The sequence below is a fragment of the Osmerus mordax genome, chromosome 15 (genome assembly GCF_038355195.1).
Source record: "Osmerus mordax isolate fOsmMor3 chromosome 15, fOsmMor3.pri, whole genome shotgun sequence".
In the NCBI taxonomy this organism is placed as follows: Eukaryota; Metazoa; Chordata; class Actinopteri; order Osmeriformes; family Osmeridae; genus Osmerus; species Osmerus mordax.
Genome location: NC_090064.1, coordinates 13,635,218 through 13,655,091, shown reverse-complemented (window position 1 = coordinate 13,655,091; position 19,874 = coordinate 13,635,218). Strand labels below are relative to the sequence as shown.

General features: G+C 43.5%; 1 protein-coding gene across 1 annotated transcript in view; it reads left to right on the top strand.

The window, feature by feature from the left end:
- The window catches only part of dok6 (docking protein 6), a 32,733-nt gene that overhangs the window by 8,196 nt on the left and 4,663 nt on the right, over window positions 1-19,874 (top strand). Inside the window, exons 2-7 of the mRNA XM_067252085.1 lie at window positions 8,484-8,591; window positions 12,574-12,688; window positions 15,420-15,539; window positions 17,726-17,915; window positions 18,336-18,474; window positions 19,393-19,498. Coding sequence (XP_067108186.1) covers window positions 8,484-8,591; window positions 12,574-12,688; window positions 15,420-15,539; window positions 17,726-17,915; window positions 18,336-18,474; window positions 19,393-19,498 — 778 coding nt within the window. The remainder of the gene's footprint in view (window positions 1-8,483; window positions 8,592-12,573; window positions 12,689-15,419; window positions 15,540-17,725; window positions 17,916-18,335; window positions 18,475-19,392; window positions 19,499-19,874) is intronic.

The window sequence follows — 19,874 nt, the reverse complement described above, 5'->3', positions numbered from 1 at the left end:
TTCCACTTTTGTTGATTTTCCATCTCATTCTTGTGAATACTCTGTTAGACGAAGTGATAATTGCATTCCTCAATGACTTCATGCTGAGGTGTACAGTGACACTGAATCACAAGCCTCTTATTCCATCGGAGTTTGTTCTTTGAGTGAAAATGAGACAAAAATAATATGACAAACTCAATTTCTACACCTCCTTTGACATTAAAATGCTACAATGTGTTTTCCCCCAGTACACATGTGTTTACTCCACAGTGTATAATTTGATTTGCCGTCCAAATGAGAGCTTGTGGCTGAATCTAGTTAGTTCCAGCAGAAATGGGTATCTGCTTTAGGATGATGGGGAAATACGCTTCAGGCACAGCTTGAGCTTACCAGCTAAATGCACCAGAGAAGCAGCCCAAACATCAGTAGAGTACCTCTTTAGAATTAATCCTCAGGGAAGATTTGAACCACTGCATGAGATTTACCACTCTGAGCCTCTGATGATTTTCCAATAAAGCAATGTCCCACAAAGTGTCCTCGAAACATATTGTTTTTATTTTATTTTATTATTTCATTATTCTCCCAACCGCTCAACCTTCAGATCAAAATGTATATTTATATGATAATGAAGTGGTCAGCTAATGTTAATTAAAGTAGTCAAGTGGTGTATCTGGATCGCAATGTTCTCAGTAAAGGTCCCTTTCATCCCTTATTATTGGCTCCTCCGCTGCCTTTGAGGCCTTGATGGGTCCCTTCAGAGGCACACGGCCTATAGTCCCTGAACAACCAAAACACACCTGTGTGGCTCACATGCTAATTTGTCTTTGGTTAAAGAAGAGACGCTAATATAGAGATGCTAAAAGCACCCAAGTGCAACGTTATGATTTTAGAAAGAAAAACTACCTTCATTGTGCAGTTTGGATGTAGACCTTTGAGGATGTGGACATGAGGAAGTAGATTTAGCCTTTTATGCCCCCTTTACAGGTTCTGCGTGCTGCTTGTCAGTTGGTCAATACTCTGTAATAGGAAAGAACGGACAATCTCCTAAAGTAGATGATTTGGCCTGTAGCGTTTGTTTGTCTGTGTCAGTGCTGGAGCTGTGCACACTGTCAGACAGGTTATTCTTGCATAGTCAAATCCCCTTTTTGTCTGCGTGTTATTGTCCGTGAACAGAGCGCTTCATCCTTGTAGATAGATTAAATGGAAATTGCTCTCTCTCTACACAGACTGCTGACTAAAGCTGTAATGCTGAGAGGCTTGGATAAGAGACGCTTTAAAGAGCAGGCAATTGTCATAATGATGACTGAGAGCAAAATCCTTCCACTGTAGGCCTACAAGTATTTTTATTGTATCTACATCAGGACAGACATTCTTATGGCCAGTACCACTCTAGCTAAGTTTGTTCATCCTAATTGGAATCATTGGTCCAATAATGAAATATATATTTATCACCTGTATATCACCAGTCGTAAAATGGCATCCATCAAACCCAAAACCGGGTGTAGCAATAAACTATGTAATTGCAGAGTAAAGTACAGTGTCACAGGAAAATGTTGCCCAGATCATGGTGTGCTACTCACCCTTTTTTACCGTCTTTTCCCCCGACTTTAATGTCAAACTCTTGTCCATGCTTCCTCAGTGAGAGAACCCTGGCCATCAATCATGTATTTTGTGACAGCCAGGCTCGCCGAGTCCTGCAGGGCTGAGGTTGGAGCCGACAGCAGCGATACGACGAGCCGAACACCAAAACATCCCCTCCCCACTCTGACACACCTGAGAGGAAGAAACTTCAATATTGACCTACATCTCCTTCAGAATAATCTAGCTGCTATTTTTGTCCTGTGCTTAAGTACGCTTTTTTGGGGTGTCATGGCTGTATTCGCAGATCTACGATGTGTTTGACATTTTAACTAATGTTCCCTGCTTTAGCCTACGGTGCTCAACATAGGTCAAACATCCCCTGCTGACGTGGTAACAAGAAAACCAAGGGAAACGCTTTCTCCCACAATAATACTTGCATGAGAGCTGAGGCTGTTTTGTGTGGGTAGGCCCATAGTTTACTGTACGTGTCAATCCAATCAGCATAAAGCTTTGGATGAAGTTTTGTGTGAACAAGGGGTGAGGGAAAGATGGATCCCTTTAGGCTACAGAGCCTTGGATTCCGTGTGCTGTTAAGTTCAGTGTTAAAATCTATTCACTGCCCTCTGACTATAAGGCCTATTTAAAAAGCATAATTTATCATGATGCTTAATGTGAGGCAAGAGGCAAGAGCCAACTGCAGGAGATGCTTGTGCCAGACTTCTGATGCAGCCTGTTCTAGACTTGGTCAACAGCTGCTGCCTAATACTTTCTCCCTCTTTTTCGTTCTGTTTCTCGTTCTCTCTTTCTCTCCCTGTCCCTCTCTCTCTCTCTCTCTCTCTCTCTCTCTCTCTCTGTCTCTCTCTCTATCATTGTCACTCTTCATCCTTTTCACAGTAGTCTCTCTCACTGCCATGAATAGCAGCTGTGTTGCTGGTGTTATGCTTGCTACATCGTTGCTGTGCCTGAGGTGAGACACAGCTGTCACCTTCACACATCACATCCTTTGACATCAGCTAGAAGTGAGTGAGTGCCACTGCTTCCCACTTTTTCCCGATACAGTAGCAGGTACATCCAGTGACTCTGACAGGTGAGACAGGGCAGGGCGTTCAGGCATTAACACAGGACCCAGTCTGCTCTGTCTTAACGAACCGTGGGGCTACCATTACAGATCTTTGGTGTTACTTTCCCGGACTAGTTTGGCCCATGAATGTTTGATGAGGATCTCTCTCTATCCATGCATAGTGAAAGAGAGAGAAAGATTGGGGTGGAGGAGAGGAAGGGGAAATGAGAGGAACTGTGGGAAGAAGGGAGAGAAAAAGGGAGGAAAAGCGATCAAGAAAAAGAGAGGGATGGTGAGAGGGTGGAACAGAAAGGAGGATAAGGGAAGAGAGAGAGCAAGAAGAAGAGGGTGAGAAGGAGAGCGTGAAAAGGAGAGAGAGGAATGCTGCAAGGACTTTCCGCTGAGGTAGCACTGCATTCCACATGAGGATTTGGAATGGCCCAGATAAAGTAATCTATGATTAACTGGGACGCGGCTGGCTCACTACCCCGCCAACAGCTGTAGTCGGGGGCGAATTACAAAATTATGGGATGTCCAAACATTTTGGGGGCTGAGAAGGGTGTGTTTGAAGAGAGGGACACCAGGGAGGGAAGGGAGCAAAAGGTGGAGGTGTACAGGGAAGGGTAGAGAGAGAGACAGACAAGGGAGCAGGGTGCAATTAAGTCGAAACCCCTTAGTCATCACATTTACTGGGGGAATGTAAAAATGGTCCTAAGAGGGTGGGGTGGGGTGGGATCACTGCTGTGATTGCTGTACCAACTGTCTGACGGGATAGCAAATCAAATTATGAAGATGGACACCCGTGACACTGGCTGGAATTGATTGCCGGCACCAGCAGCTGATATTGCAGGTTCGGGTCTGTCATAGTCCATCAGCACTCATTATTACCAGGGGAACAGTGAGCACTCCTGATAGGCAGAGAACTCACACCATGTAACTACGCTTTCCATACACACACACACACACATACACACAAACACACTCGCACATAGGCACGCACACACAAAACACATGCACAGGTACAGACACAGGCCTCCCAGCTTGCTATTTATTACATATTTACCCACATATGATGCTAATTAAACAGTGATTATCATACACACAACATTCAAACAGTGCTATCCTTTCCTTCTGTGCTAGATTGAGCTCCTGTTTTGGACATGTGGTCGAACAGTATTTATGTAGCAGAACCCAGCAGACTGTCACCAAGTCATTTTACATAATTGTCTCAATACTACTGAGTATGTTTATTAGCTTTGAAGTTTAAAACGTCAACAGTGTTTCTCTAAGACAGTGGACAGAACCACAACTGAGATGTGATGAATGTAAGCATATCCTACTGAAACACTTTGATTGTGTTTCAATATTGAATACTGTCCCCCACTTCCAAGAGCTCTGGCTATTTTTATCCGTTCTGATTAGTCAGTTACCCAAAGCAACCTGTCATTTGGAATAATTTTCGTGTCTTTTGATGGTTACTTATGCTAATTCAAATGGTGACTAATATCATGCGAGGGAGTCTGCCCTATATTTTATTGAAAGACTAGGCATGTCTTCCATAAACCAGAAATGACATAATTCTGTGAAGTGAATGGACTCTGCGTATGGAGTCACTTTAGAAAATGACTGCCTGATGTGAGTGGTCTTTTTTTTTACTGTCATTTAAAAATGGAAATATCTAGTTGGAGAAGGCATTATTTAAATGAATGTTTTGTTACCACTGTAACCTTATTTTAGATTCCTTCTCTTTTTACCGTCTACATCTCTATCACTCATGAGTACGTCCCCTGGTGAAAAGCGCTAATGAGCTAACACTTAGCCCTGGCAGCTGCCATCTCAGGTACTCCCCTCCCCCCCCCCCACACACACACACACATACACACACAAAGAGCCTATATTAAGGTGAGAGAAAAAATCTCCCTCAATCCTACACAGCTGGCTGGTGTTAGTTTGTTTGTCTTCCTGTTGGCTGAAGAAAAAACATGCACAGCAAACCCACCCACGAATGCTCCTGTGCACACATGATTTTCACATCTCATTGCACATGCTGTACTCAGGAGAACAGAGAAGCACACACACACACACACAAGCATGCACGTCCCAAAGAATATAATCAACACAGTGGTATAAAGTTCTGTTTCAGGGGGACTTTTATAATGATTTGTTCAAATTTAAGGATTCAATTGATTATTTTGAAGCTGTAAGTGGTAGCCCTGACCATTTCTATGAATACATAATGATGAATGCTTTGCGACTAGACACTAGTTTCCCCTAGGCTCACAACGCTGGAGAAATAAATCCTTATTCTCCATAGAGGAAATCCTGTGTTTGTATGAATAGATTCCATTTAAACGTGTTAAAAACGAAAGCTGCAGTCAAATATGGATGGCATATTTGACCTGTCTTTGTAAGGAGCAGTAAAGAGGGTGGTGATTGGAAACGTCAGGCCAGCCTGCAGTCTGTCTCACAATTACAGGCCTTCCAGTTGTTAATCAGACATTCAGATGTCAACATGCAATCAGAGCTGGGAGAGAGAGGCACTGTCCGTCTTTAGCCCCAGATCCCTGTTGAGAAGCTGGTCAAATAAAGCACACACTGATTGCGTTCAGTCCTTTATGCTGGTGTATTGGCTGGTGCATTTGGAATCTATGTGGATTTTTTTGGAAGTACGTTGGTATAGTTATGAAAGAGCACCACTACAAAACGGTGTGATTTCTACATGATGTGCCAGTATTGAACACACTTAAGTGCTTAGTTGCATGTGACATACGTCAGCCAATAGAGCCAATAATTCTTTTTAAATATTGAATCGTGTCAGTTTTGGAATAACTATGACGCAATTAAGTGACACAGCTGGTTTCTGGCTGTGCATGAAGTGTAATATTATAGGGAAGGAAAAGGCTGCTGCTTCTACACGATGGTAATCAGATGACAGCGCAAAGCAGATTACGCTGATTATATTTTCACCAGCTCTGTCTTGATAATTATTGTGTCTTACTGGGAACTAACCTCTTTTTGTTCGGCGCCGAGCAACACTCACAAGAATGTTCCGGCATGCAGATGAGTCACCCAGCAGCAGTGGTTTCATTCACCTTGGTGTAATTAAAATCAGTGTGAGAGTGTCTCTGGATAAAACCCTCTAGAATACAGAGGATAGGACCTCACTGACAAAAGCATTTGACAACTGGGGAACAGACAAAATTAAGCCCTCCCATTCATACCCTTTTGTTCTTATTATGCAGAAGCTACCTCTGCAAGCTTTCCTTTGTACTTTGATAATTACTTAATCTGTGCACATTCTGAGTGAATTACTCTTCTCTCCCCATAGTGGATTTGAAGCAACAGTTAATTCAGGGTTTCTTTGTTTGTTGAGCTCAGATAGGAAATGTGTTGAACATAATCAGTACAGACTCCGATCACATCCATGACCTCACCTATTGCTGCATTGCACTCTGGATTTTTGTTTACCGTTGTTTGCATTTACCAAACTTAGTCGTGAGAGGAAACGAGAGGTCCTTGAAGCAATGGCTGCTTTGTTCCACGCTGTGTTTCCACAGGAAGGCAAGGAGCAGATTTCTCCCAGCTCCTCTTCGCTGTGTGCCTCTGTTTTGTTTGCAGTGTATAATGGGCCTTGCCGTCAACAGAACCGGGGGGCCTACCAAGGCAGATAGATAAGGACCCTGGAAACCCACTGCAGTCAATTAACCGAGAGTGCCCAGTTCAGGTCATTCGTTTTCCTTTTTGTGAAGTACATCAGCTGAGGAAACAAGCTAATCCCAGTTCCATGTTCCCCCGCACTAAGCAGACAGGGATAATCCTACATCACGCAGATTATTATCAGCTGTCCGATAAGAGGAAATAAAGGGATCGTCACTAAGATCTGGCCGTGATAACACAGGGCTAATAAAGTGTTCTGCGATTGCCTTCACAGCACCATGCAGCATAGCGCAATTGTCTGCTTATAGGCTGACATTCACTATTAGTGGGGGTGGTTCATTTTCCGGTTGCCTGCTATTTTCAGGTGCCATCGAGGTATTATAATAATGTAGGTGGAAAGATAGCGCCTAGATATACAAAGGAAGGGACCCATTGCTCATCGAAGCTATACAAAACATGAAAATGCTGTGATTGACAGTCTTTTTCAGGCGGTTTTCTACAGCGAAAGCCTATATGATAGGTTACCATGACAAAATATTCTGTCATTGCTGACAGGTTGTCGATGTGTTTGAGTGTGTGTGCGAATGTGTACGTGGGAGACAACTTTGTGGAGAGATTGTTAAAGAGCGTTCTTGAATCTAAGTGCGTGTGTCTCTTTTCAATCTCTGACCTTGAGGTGGCCCCTTGGCACACAGAGCTTGTCTGTGTGTGTGTGTGTGTGTGTGTGTGTGTGTGTGTGTGTGTGTGTGCGTATGTGCGCGCGTGTGTGTACCAACAGCCCTAAGACCCTGCTGACGAGAATGGACCAGATCTTGGTCCTCCAATCAATACTCAGTAAGCTGCTCCACCTTAGAGAAACGCAGGTGCAAGAAAATGACTATCAACGCCCTGCTGAGAAGAGCATCCAGAAATAATTCCAGTGTGTTCAGTGTGCCAGTCCAGCCAGGATGAAATGGCTAACATACGATTTTGTTGAAACCAAAGTTACTTATGGTTCAGATGGTTCAATTTGCAGGCTCTGTGCTTGTCAGCATTTGCTGACCTATCTTTGCATCAACACTCCTGGCTATCCACACAGATAGATCAGGCCACTAAATAGATGACACCGCTCAAACTGTGTTGGGTTTCAATTGAGCACAAGGAAAGTGTTTGTTTGCTCGGTGAGCTATTAATCTAGTGATGCATGGATGAACATTTCAATGAGCTTGGTGCAATAGATAAACAAATAACCATTTGGAGAACAGAGCATTTAAAAAGGAGAAAGAATTTCAATTAATCCTATTTGTTGTTGTTCTCTGCTCCTTTCCAATTCTCTGAATTGATACTTTTGCTCTTCTGCTTAATTGTCCATCCAAATGTTGCTTGAAATCGTTGAAATGTTTTGTTTGAAAAGTGCTTTTAAATGATGAATTAACTCTATTTGGTACCTATGCTATTGCACTGGTTGTTTTTGTCCATGCATTGTAGCCTGACTAATTTCAATATGGTAGCCAAGATGAATACACAGCCAGACTAGACACTGGCGTTGATGGATGTCTAAGCACCAGGGAAAGAGAGAAACCTGTACACATTGCAGATACTATCACCACTGAAGATCTCTACCTGTAGGCTTCAGATTAGGATGATGTTAATGATTATAGTGTTCGAATAAGGATAGTGTTAATTATTATAGTGTTCGAATGAGGATAGTGTTAATGATTACAGGGTTCTGATAAGGATTATGTTAATGATTATAGTGTTCGAATAAGGATGATGTTAATGATTATAGTGTTCTGATAAGGATGATGTTAATGATTATAGTGTTCGAATAAGGATGATGTTAATGATTATAGTGTTCTGATGAGGATGATGTTCACGTCAATGTTAGGGTTTCAAAAGAAATTAATGGATCCTGCTTCATTTTAAATGTTTTTAAAATGAAGCAGGTTTGAAACATTTTAAAGTTTGCTTCTGACAGCATTGAGGATCATGGTTTTTGTGTTCTGTTGAGGATGATGTCCATAGTTTTGTTCTGTTTTCTGATTGCCTTAATGTTGGTTGGTTCTGATATCTGAGAGGACTAACATATTAATACTAATATTGTGTTTTGGTGTTCTACAGTAAGGTGATTTGAGTCTGTTGTTTCAGGTTTGGGAGTTTGTGTTGTCTGATTTGAATGATTAGGGCTTGTGATTTATGCGACTGGATGATTCTTCTGTGTGTGCAGATCTTCAGGAGGTGCTGGCTGGTGTTCAAGAAGGCTTCCAGTAAAGGACCCAGGCGGTTAGAGAAGTATCCAGACGAGAAGGCAGCCTACTTCAGGAGTTTTCACAAGGTAAACACCATGTCTCTGACAACTGAAGTTCTCTTTTACTATAATATAGTCAGATGGCTGAGCGGTTAGAGAATCGGGCTATTAATCAGAAGGTTGCCGGATCGATTCCTGGCTGTGCAAATGACGTTGTGTCCTTGGGCAAGGCACTTCACCCTACTTGCCTCGGGGGGAATGTCCCTGTACTTACTGTAAGTCACTCTGGATAAGAGTGTCTGCTAGATGACTAAATGTAAATGTAATGTAATATGCAGTCAATCACTCGAACATGGTTTTCCATACAGTTCACTCCATTGTTTGTCAGAATGATATGGTATGAGATCATGACACCCGTGACAAGGAGCTTGATTTAAAGGTGGCCCCTGGTCTGATAAATACATATTTATGACTCTGAACTATCTGACCATGTCATTGGTTGGTGTCCAGCCATCACAATATAGTCACACCCTTCACTTTGATTAAGTAAAAATGATTCAAAAGCCTCTTTATTCTTGATGCTTTTGTTATTTTTGAAAACCTCTTGTGTTACCGGATAATCATATTACACAGAAGTTAAAATATCCTTTCTCTTTTGTCCTTATATGAAAGTGCTGCACGTTGGACACAGATAATACAGTTAAGAATCCATTAGAAGACATTTGCAACTTTATCTCATTCCTCTGGGGCCTTTTCTCCTTTTGAGGAGGATAATCCTGAATATAATATCTCTCTCCCCGCTTCTTAAGTCCTTTGAAAATACCCCAATTAGGGCTCATTATCAAGGCAGAGGCAGATTATCTTATATGAGTTACACTGCGAGAAGCGTACTGGTGTAATGAGGGAAGATGGACTCTTAGATAGCCACTCTTGACAGGTTTTTGATGTGACTTCATTGTGTGAGATCCCTTAATGTCCCATAACAGGCTGTCGAATACTCCCGTAATTACAAGTCAGACTTTCCGTGACCACGTCGCACAGCCTTATCTTACAGTGTGGTACAGTGGGTGAGACACGCAGTGGGTGAGACACGCAGTGGGTGAGACACACAGTGAGTGAGACACGCAGTGGGTGAGACACGCAGTGGGTGAGACACGCAGTGAGTGAGACATGCAGTGGGTGAGACACGCAGTGGGTGAGACACGCAGTGGGTGAGACACGCAGTGAGTGAGACACGCAGTGGGTGAGACACACAGTGGGTGAGACACGCAGTGAGTGAGACATGCAGTGGGTGAGACACGCAGTGGGTGAGACACGCAGTGGGTGAGACACGCAGTGAGTGAGACACGCAGTGGGTGAGACACGCAGTGTGTGAGACACGCAGTGTGTGAGACACGCAGTGGGTGCGACACGCAGTGGGTGAGACACGCAGTGTGTGAGACACGCAGTGGGTGAGACACGCAGTGGGTGAGACACGCAGTGAGTGAGACACGCAGTGAGTGAGACACGTAGTGGGTGAGACACGCAGTGGGTGAGACGCAGTGGGTGAGACGCAGTGTGAGACACGGGCGGAAAACTTCAGACTGGAGTCCTGATTTTCCCTCTGCTCTCCGTGAAGTCCCTTGATAACATTTAGGTTAGGGTCTCAGACCTAAACAATCCATCTCCAGTAACGTTGTGAGGGAAATTCGTCTCTTGCACTGCATCATGCTGTCAGAGAGGGGCTCCCAAGGTGTGGTAACCCCCTCCAGGGACCTCTGCACACAGCAGAGGAGTGAGCGATGACTACACACATGCACCAGTGCACCTGGTAATGCCTGGCTCCAGAGATCAGACAAGGTTCTGTCTGACAGAGGGAGTTTGTTCAAACAGCCAAACTGGAGAAGAATCACAGGCCACTCTCCTGATTCCGTAAAACAACAGTATGGGCTACGTTTGTCTTTGTGGTTTGATGTGTGGTTGTGTACTTCTTTACATGGCTGAATGGTTCCTGAATATTTTTTGATCAGGACTCAAATGGTCAGAGAAATCATTGATTTTTGGCTGCCTCTATCTGGCTGCCTCTCCCTGGTCTCTCTCTGGTCTCTCTTTCTGCCTTTTGAAGATCTCTCGACGAGGAGGCCACAGACAGAAGACGTTGTGTTCAAGTGAACTGATATGAGCATGCAGTGCATACGACTTAACGAGCAAACTGTGGAGTAGTTGGAGTAGTAACTGGGTGTTTGGGGATAAGTGGGGGAAAAGAACAGGGGTCGAGAGGGGGGAGGACATCACTAGTGAGCCCTGCAGGCTGAGACAATGCTCAAATCTTGCTTTCTCATACACACACACACACACTCACATCTCATAAACGAATAAGATAGGAGAGTGATAATACACACATCCCCTCTCTGCTGATTTGGTCTCTGCTGGCAGTTGTCTGTTTGAATTGTGTTATCTCTTTCACCACATCCCCTTCCATACATACACAACATTCGGATTCGGATTCTCAGGATAAGGCAATGCAGTAGCCAAACCAAAATAATAACTTGTCTCGGAATAATATCCCAATAATAGTCGACTAACTCCCTCTAAACCACAGTTGCTTTTTTTAAATAGGTAATATTAACTATAATATTTTCAAACACACAGAAGAAAAAAGGATTGTTCATACATGTGTTGTTCAATCATGGCTCGAGGCTTTAACATGAAGGTTATACTATCTGTATATCTGTATGGGCTCACAGCCCACGTAATTCATTCCCAACTTGCTGGCATGGTGCCCACTGCGAGCTGGGAGCTGGGACTACAATATTGTAATGGTTCTTATCTCTGGCAAAGAGAACACTGAGCACATTGTGGAATCAAATGGCCAATGAATGCAGACGATATTTAATGAATTGTAATCTTCTCTTTTTTTTATATAACCAATCAATCCTGCTGTAAAATGATTTAGATGCTTTTGATGGCATTCTTCACTATTAGAGCTGAGGTGTAGTTGTAGTTACAAATGTCAACGAAGGGTTTCAATGTTGAAGTGAGGGGAGATTTTGGATTCCTTGAAGAGACTTCACAGATCTACTATAAAGATAATACATACTGTATTTTGTGAGCTGCAATTTGTTCCTCATTAGTGTGTTACAGCCTCCCCTGCACAGCACTGGATACAGGTACTTCACATTGACTATTACCTTATGCTCATGGAATGTAGGTAGAGTACGCTATAAGCTAACACACGCGATTATATCAAATTCAACTCAACCAAGCATCAAGAGAAAACGTGATGATTTCGGGGGAAATCAGGGGGAACAGGGGAACTGAACACCCTTTACCAAAACAGTTAGGCCTAAATGTACCGTACATTCAAATGAAACGATAGTCTTTGCTCTGCTTTACTAGGGCCTATATTACTGCCTAGTGTCAGGCCTATAACATAATATAAATAGGCTACATGTCAATAATAAAACAGTAGCAGACATGTTAACGATACAACACACCAGTAACCTAATGGTGTTAATTTATTGAAAGCTGCTGTCAATCTACTTGGTAGACTACTGCTATCTGTCCCACTGAAAACCATTCAAACTGGTTGACGGGTATCGAGAGCTAGGCCTACATGAACCACATGATCGCATGATCAAAGATGCTCTCCACACACCGGAAACTGTAACGGGTGCAGGCGAAAAACATTTCTCGTGCGGACTAAAAAGCTTCCTTCAAGGGGTCCGTATTTTTCCCAAAACCTTTTTTCATAATTTTCTTTTTCAAACTTTCGTAAAAAAAATACAGAAACTTTCTTTTCACACACGGCACGACATAAGTTTATTGAAAATGTATAGTTCTGGTTGTTCTGATACCAGAAAAATCTACAGTAACGAAGCATTTGTACTTCCACAAGCTCAACACCAAGTTGTAGTCTCACTACTAATGAAGGACTTACTTCATTCATGACTTAACCATCTTGTCTTCACTCATTCTTTTAAGTTTGACCATAGCACACAGGAAACTGCCAGTCCAGACAGCATGTTCTTCTAGGTTTTTCCTTCTGCTGCTTACTGGTGGAGGTCATGTTTGGACTGTGTTGTGTCAGATTACAGAGCTTCATAGCATCAAGAACATCACCAGGATGCCCAGAGAGACCAAGAAGCACGCAGTGGCAATCATCTTCTACGATGAGACGTCCAAGACCTTTGCCTGTGAGTCAGGTAAGCAAGAGCCCCCTGTTTATCACCTTGAAGCTCATCTGTTTATCACATTGAAGCTCATCTGTTTATCACATTGAAGCTCATCTGTTTATCACCTTGAAGCTCATCTGTTTATCACCTTGAAGCTCATCTGTTTATCACCTTGAAGCTCATCTGTTTATCACCTTGAAGCTCATCTGTTTATCACCTTGAAGCTCATCTGTTTATCACCTTGAAGCTCATCTGTTTATCACCTTGAAGCTCATCTGTTTATCACCTTGAAGCTCATCTGTTTATCACCTTGAAGCTCATCTGTTTATCACCTTGAAGCTCATCTGTTTATCACCTTGAAGCTCATCTGTTTATCACCTTGAAGCTCATCTGTTTATCACATTGAAGCTCATCTGTTTATCACATTGAAGCTCATCTGTTTATCACCTTGAAGCTCATCTGTTTATCACCTTGAAGCTCATCTGCTGGAGTGGGAAGGACAGACAGTTAGAAAAGAAAGTACAGGATACAGACTGAGGGAGGGAGTTTGAGAGAGTTGCAGAGATAGAGAGACAGAGAGAGAGAGAGAGAGAGAGTGAGAGTGAGAGTGAGAGTGAGAGTGAGAGTGAGAGTGAGAGTGAGAGTGAGAGAGAGAGAGAGAGAGAGAGAGAGAGAGAGAGAGAGAGAGAGAGAGAGAGAGAGAGAGAGAGAGAGAGGCGAGCACTGGAGCTTATCCAACTCTGTTCATTTCTGCTGTATTAAGAAGGAGGGATATAACTGGAATTATTGATTTTCCCATTGCAGGTACTACAGAATTAATTTGCTACAGTATGTGATTCAAGCCAAATTACACACTGTAATTATTGCTGTTGCCTTTGAACTATGACCTTTGAACTGTCTGCAATGTGCTAGGCTGCCTTTGGAGCCTACCTTAAGCCTTGTATTTGTAAAATATTACCTTTGTCTTATTAAAAGAGAACCTTTTTGTTACTGAGTTATGCTAAACTACAAACCAGACTGAAAAACGCAGACTGTTGTTTACTGAAAGTAAACAAACGCAACAAAAGTTAGCTTTCTTTAATTAGGCACCTGGTTTTTCAAGTTTTCTAACAAAGTAGGACAAGTGTTTGATACTCTTAAAATATACAGCATCTCATGAGACTGGAAGGACAGTGAACTCCTCTCTCTCTTTCTCTCCACACACACCCTCCCTGGCCTCAGTTCCACCCTCCCCCTCTCTCCCCCAGCCATATGGATGTCTGCTCCATCCCGGGTCCACCACATGTAGCATGCTGACCTTCCAGGGTCCTTCACTTCCCACCCCCCTCTCTGGCCCTCCCACAGTCCCTAAGTATGGCTGTACGCCTCTCTCTCTCTCTTTCTCTCCACCTCTCTCTCTTTCTCTCCAACTCTCTCTCACTTTCTTTCTCTCTTTTTCTCTGTCTCTCTCTCTCTTTCTGTCTCTCTCTACCCCCCACACTCATATGCAATCACCCTCTCCAGTCCTGTCATGCATCATCCCATCCACTAGAGAAACTGCCTCACTGATGAAGTGTTTGTTTATACGATTTTCCACTCAGCGGCCCAAAAAGTGTATGTGTGTGTGTGTGTGTGTTCGAGGGATTGACTGAGGGAGAGAGGTCTGGGAAGGAACCGTAACTTCACCAGTTCTGGGGACATCACAAATGAAAACAGAGATGCATGTGGAAGTGAAGTGAGCAATGGTGTGTGTGTGTCTTAAAATAGAGCAACACACACACAAGCTCACTGTGGCATCCCTTCACTTTCATATGCATCTCTGTACACATCAGTGGCCACAGTGACATATCCCAGAATTCTGTTGGGGCTAGGGTGGAGGAGCTGTACAAAGATAAACAACTCGGGCGCTTGCCTCATTTCATACCTCACTGACTCTTACCAAAACTCACACAAAACAATTGGAGATCTTATTTCCCATTGTAATCATATACTTAAAAAAAACTGCTATTCATACAACTTTCTGCTGTGCAACTTGAGAGTTCAGTCGACAATTAAACATTTAAATCCTAATACAAATCACGTCTGAAACCTGGTGGTTTTGCATAGTGTTTGATGGAATGATTATTGAGACAGTCAAGTTGGATTAATAGGTTGCTGATGCCTTCTCACAGTCTTACAGACAGAATTCTGCCCTGCTAATTATTTCTTTCACAGAGAAATCTCTCCAATTAAATGTTCTCTAACAGAAAAACCTGTCCCGTCCTTCAATTTGGATAATAGGCTATCGATTGTCTTGTCGGTTGATCTCCAGCTGTGAGCTTTTTGATACCATCAGCTTTTGACTGTGTTGTTGTACCAAGGCTACTGCACTGCAATGGGAGGAGATGGAGAGAACAGAAAAGAAGAAAACAGAGAGGAAATTCAGCATTCATCTGCCGTTTTGTGTTCATGAACTGCCTGCCTCTTTTCATCAGACCTGAATCAATCACATATATTTTTTTCTACAGGTCTGGTTACCTGTACTCATGTCCTGCAGACTCGGGATTCTTTTCCGCGATCTTTGTTTGATTTATGTGTTTATTGTGTGTGTGTGTGCGTGTTTGTATGTGCGGGTTCCTCAGTTATTGTATGTGTGTGTTTTCATGTGAGCACATGTGTGTGTGTGTGTGCGCCTAAGTGTGTGTTTGCTGGCGTGCAGGCGCGAAACGGTATAGTACACACACACACACACCCAGATACCTGCAATTGGTTTAACCCTGTGTTGCCTGTGCCGCGCGAGCAGAGCTGGATGCTGAGGAGTGGTGTAAGCTGCTGTGCGTGGAGTGCCTGGGCACCCGTCTGAACGACATCAGCTTGGGCGAGCCGGACCTGCTGGCTGCAGGGGCGCAGAGGGAGCAGAACGGTGAGTGCCCAATTAGGCCCTGCTAACACAAGCCATTCCGGGTCAGCCTTTGCTCCCCCCGACCTCCCCCCCGGCCTCCACCCGGCCCCCCCCCCCCCCCCCCCCCCCCCCCCGGCTGGTGTTTAGAGCCTGAGACAAACGTGTTAATGTTACGCAGACCCCCCTAAGGCCTGCCTGAGCACAGCAACGACTATCCAATTAGTTGCCGCAAGCAGGGAGCGATGTCAATATCATCTAGTCGTGTGTGCATTTGTTTTGTCGGTGCGTGCGTGCGCTTGTGTGTGTGTGTGTGTGTATTTTGACTCCCATGCACTCTTGATCAAGTGCATGAACGTGTGTAATGTAATGTGTGTGTGAGAGACAGACAGACAGACAGACAGACAGACAGACAGACAGACAGACAGACAGACAGACAGAGAGAGAAAGAGAAAGTGTCCAGGTTCCTGGCTGTGGCTAGGGCTGGGTTCCAAGCCTAATGAGAGGTGCTGTGCATCACTGGGTTCCCTCATAATGAAGCGTGTCACAGAGATGGATGAGATTATAGCTCTTAAAGCCATGAGAAATAAATGTGCTTCCCCACATCCTCCACCCAGGAAACAGACGGGAGCACGCAGGACAGAGGGCTACCGCATACGCTCGGTGTCATTTGTACCTTCGCTGTGGAAGGAAAAAGAAAAGAAAGAAAAATGAAAAAAATGAAAGAAAAATACGTGTAATTGAAAAAGAAAACGGGCCCATGGGCTCGTCTCTCCTTTCTTGCAGCACAATTAATCCTTTTTTCATTACTATGCTTTGGACATCGTTTTTTTTTTTTTGGAATGTGCAAAATCTATAGTAACAGAACCATTTAATTTAATCAGCAGTAAAAATGCTCGTCACAAACTTTTACCCACTAAGACAGTTTAACAACAGGGGTATACAGTAAGAATTTCTTTTCATAACAAAGTGAGATAAAGGTGTCTAGAAAGTAATATCCCTCTCCTATCCCCGCCTGTCCTCACCACTCCTCTCCCTTTCTCTCCTTTCCTTTTCTCTCCTCTCCTCTTATTTTCATCTCCTTTCTTCTCCCGTCCTCTCCTCTAATCTTTATTAACCAAGATAGAAAGATATCAAATTGAGGTAGGAACCAGAGGCCCTGCTTTTCCTTACATTTCAATTAGAAACCCCGAGCGGTAGCGGACGCTAATTAAATCAAGTTCACTTTTCACTTTTCTCTTTCTCAGTCACTCTAAAAATAGCCCTCGCTGTGACATCGCCATTTCCGCTGCGCTCCAGACACATGGCTTATTTTGAAACATTAGGCGTAATTAGCGGGCATTAATTTAGATTATGAAGTTCTCTCAGAGAGCCTGTTTAAATTGATTGGGTTGAGATTTGTACTGCGGCCCTGGGGTTGGCTACTGACAACATGACGATGTCTCAGATTCTAAACTTTGTCTTAGCAACGGAACTGTGACCTTCACAAGAGTCAGAGTCAGACACCTGGTGCCTGCTGTCTCTAGTGAGAGCCTTACTCCACACAGGAGGGTAGGGGGTTGAGGGTTAGGTATCTTTCCAAGCCAGTTTTGTAACTTAAGACTTTTTTTAAGCCGTGCAGTGAGCGGTCCTAAGAACTTTTCAATTCACATGTTCTTATGACTTTTCCAACTTTTTCTGTTTGCCTCATTACTTTTTTGAAACTGCTTTATCCCAGCAATTCATGAATTTCATGCTCTTGTAAGTAGGTTTCAAAGTTAATGTTTAATCCTTAAGAACATACATAATCTGGACTGACATAACTTGGATCCATTACTTTGAGTGGTGCAACAAAGCAGCACGTCATGCAGAACTCCAACATGTGCAGATATTGTGTATGTTTTTTACATAAACTGTGCCATGGTAAAAGCTTCTGTCGTTTTCTCTGAGTAGTCTACCAGGGTATACACTCCATTCACACTCCTAACCCTGAATGACTGTAAAACTCTCTCCTGACGTGTTACAGAGCAGGACTCATCTGTAGCCTTGCACTAGAATAACAAATTCTGAAATGACTTCCTTTATTCGCAGGTTAGCCTTAGAATTTCAAGTTAATATAATTTAATCAAACATTTCGATATGTTGCCTTTCAATGTTCTGTCTGAAATAAATTTACAGTATTTGATTCTTCCTGTTCCTGTGTTTTGCTTTTCTTGTGTGTCTCGCACCAGAGCGCTTCAACGTTTACCTGATGCCCACGCCTAACCTGGACATCTATGGGGAGTGCACCATGCAGATCACCCACGAAAACATCTATCTATGGGACATCCACAATGCCCGCGTCAAACTGGTCATGTGGCCGCTGAACTCCCTGAGGAGATACGGGCGTGATTCAACCTGGTTCACCTTCGAGTCAGGAAGGTGAGTGTGTGTTCATTTTTGTGTGTGTGTGTAAGTTGGTGCATGCGTGTACAGTGAATAATGCACATGCTTTATTTAATTATTTTTAGTTACTATTATAAACTTAGTGAGTTACTGTATGTCAGTAACTTGTTTAAAGGAATTTTTGGAACTTTAAACATCCCAGGATATCAGCATGTGCCATAGACGCCCTCTGGCAATGAAATGACAGCTGTCTGTTCAGGTGTGTGTGTCTGTAGACCTTTGAGGCTATGTGTCTGTATTTGTGTGTGTGTGTGTGTGGGTGAGTTTGTGTGCGTGTGTGTGTGTCTGGCTCACCGCAGCGCACCTGTATGCACCTGCACATTTGTAATCAAAGACGGTTTATGATCAAAGTGTGTCTGTGTGTGTGTCTGTGTGTGTGTGTCTCCCCTGTTTCAGGATGTGTGACACAGGGGAGGGCTTGTTCACGTTCCAGACCAGGGAGGGGGAGATGATTTACCAGCGGGTCCACTCTGCCACCCTGTCCATCGCCCAGCAGCATGAGAGGATGATGGAAGAAATGGAGAAGAGCTCCCAGGTACTGGCGACACACACACACACACACATCTGCGCAGACAAACACACTCACATTCGCACAGGCAAACACACACATGCACACAAGACACATACTAGCCTTTATGCAGGATACAGATAGACACCCCCTCCCCCAACTCAGACACTCAAGGTAAAATAAAAACCTCATTATATAAACCTGAGACAATAAGATGTTTCACAGAGCTGGAATGGTTAGCCTTGATTCTACTGCCACTGAATATTCATTTGGAAAATTATTTACCCTATGCTGTCTATATGCGTTTGGGTTTTCATCTTTCTTCTGAGTATTGAGACAATGTTTTATGGAATCCTCCCTCGGATTTTGAATGACCCTTTTCACTAGTCAGCTGCCCATGAAACACACACACACACACACATGTACTCAAACACACTCCCCCAAGTTTGGTTTTGGATCAGTGCCTTTTGACATCCCATGGATCTAGCCTCTGTCTCCCCCCCCCCCTCCGCATGATCCTTCCTTCCTTTCTTCCTTCCTCTCTGCTATCATCTGTATTCTTTATTTATGTAGCCTTTCCTAGAGGTTGATGAGCCTTGACCATATGGCCATGGTCTTGGACCCCGCCGTGTGGGAATCATTCCAAAATCAGGCTTTACACTCACAACTATAAATCACAAAGCTACATGTAGGAAAACACAGACGGCTTTAGCTCTGGGTCAGCACTTTAGGAATAGGTCTTCTAATGCAAATTTAGAAGAAAATTACACGAAATACATTATGCTGGTACATTCCCGAATCAGCCACTGAAACAGCAGAACGGTTGTATCATATTTAAGTATTTATTAATGATGATTTTCTTTTTTTATAGCTGTCCTTGTTGGAGTAGAGATTCGGTAAAGTCTCTGTTTCAGAAACGCATGTTTTTTATGGTCTATGTTTCAGACGCACTCTAACGAGACGTTAACTAAGTCCATCTCCCTGCCTCGGAGTGCTTACTGGCACCACATTATGCGTCAGAACAGCGTGGGAGACCTCTACAGTTACCAAGGTACAGTGGAGCACAGCCCAGATGTATAACTGTAATGACCATGAACAGAACACAGACTTGTCTATCTGCTCCAGTAAATTAGTGTGTGTGTGTGTGCTGTACAACCAGTTGGGGGTAACAAAAGAGTGGGCGCATTAAGTCAAAAGAGTAGTGTGTGTGTGTGTGTGTGTGTGTGTGTGTGTGTTCGTGTGTGTGTGTGTGTGTGTGGGAGGATCATGCTGCACAGGTAATGTTACTGAGACGTAATATTTAACCTGCCTGCTGCCTGAACAGGCCATCTGGTCAGAACCACAGCCTGCATTCAGCCAGGATGCTGTCTGAGGGAGGGCCTGATCAGATTAGATAGCATTAGTTTATTAGTGTACCTATCTAAGAA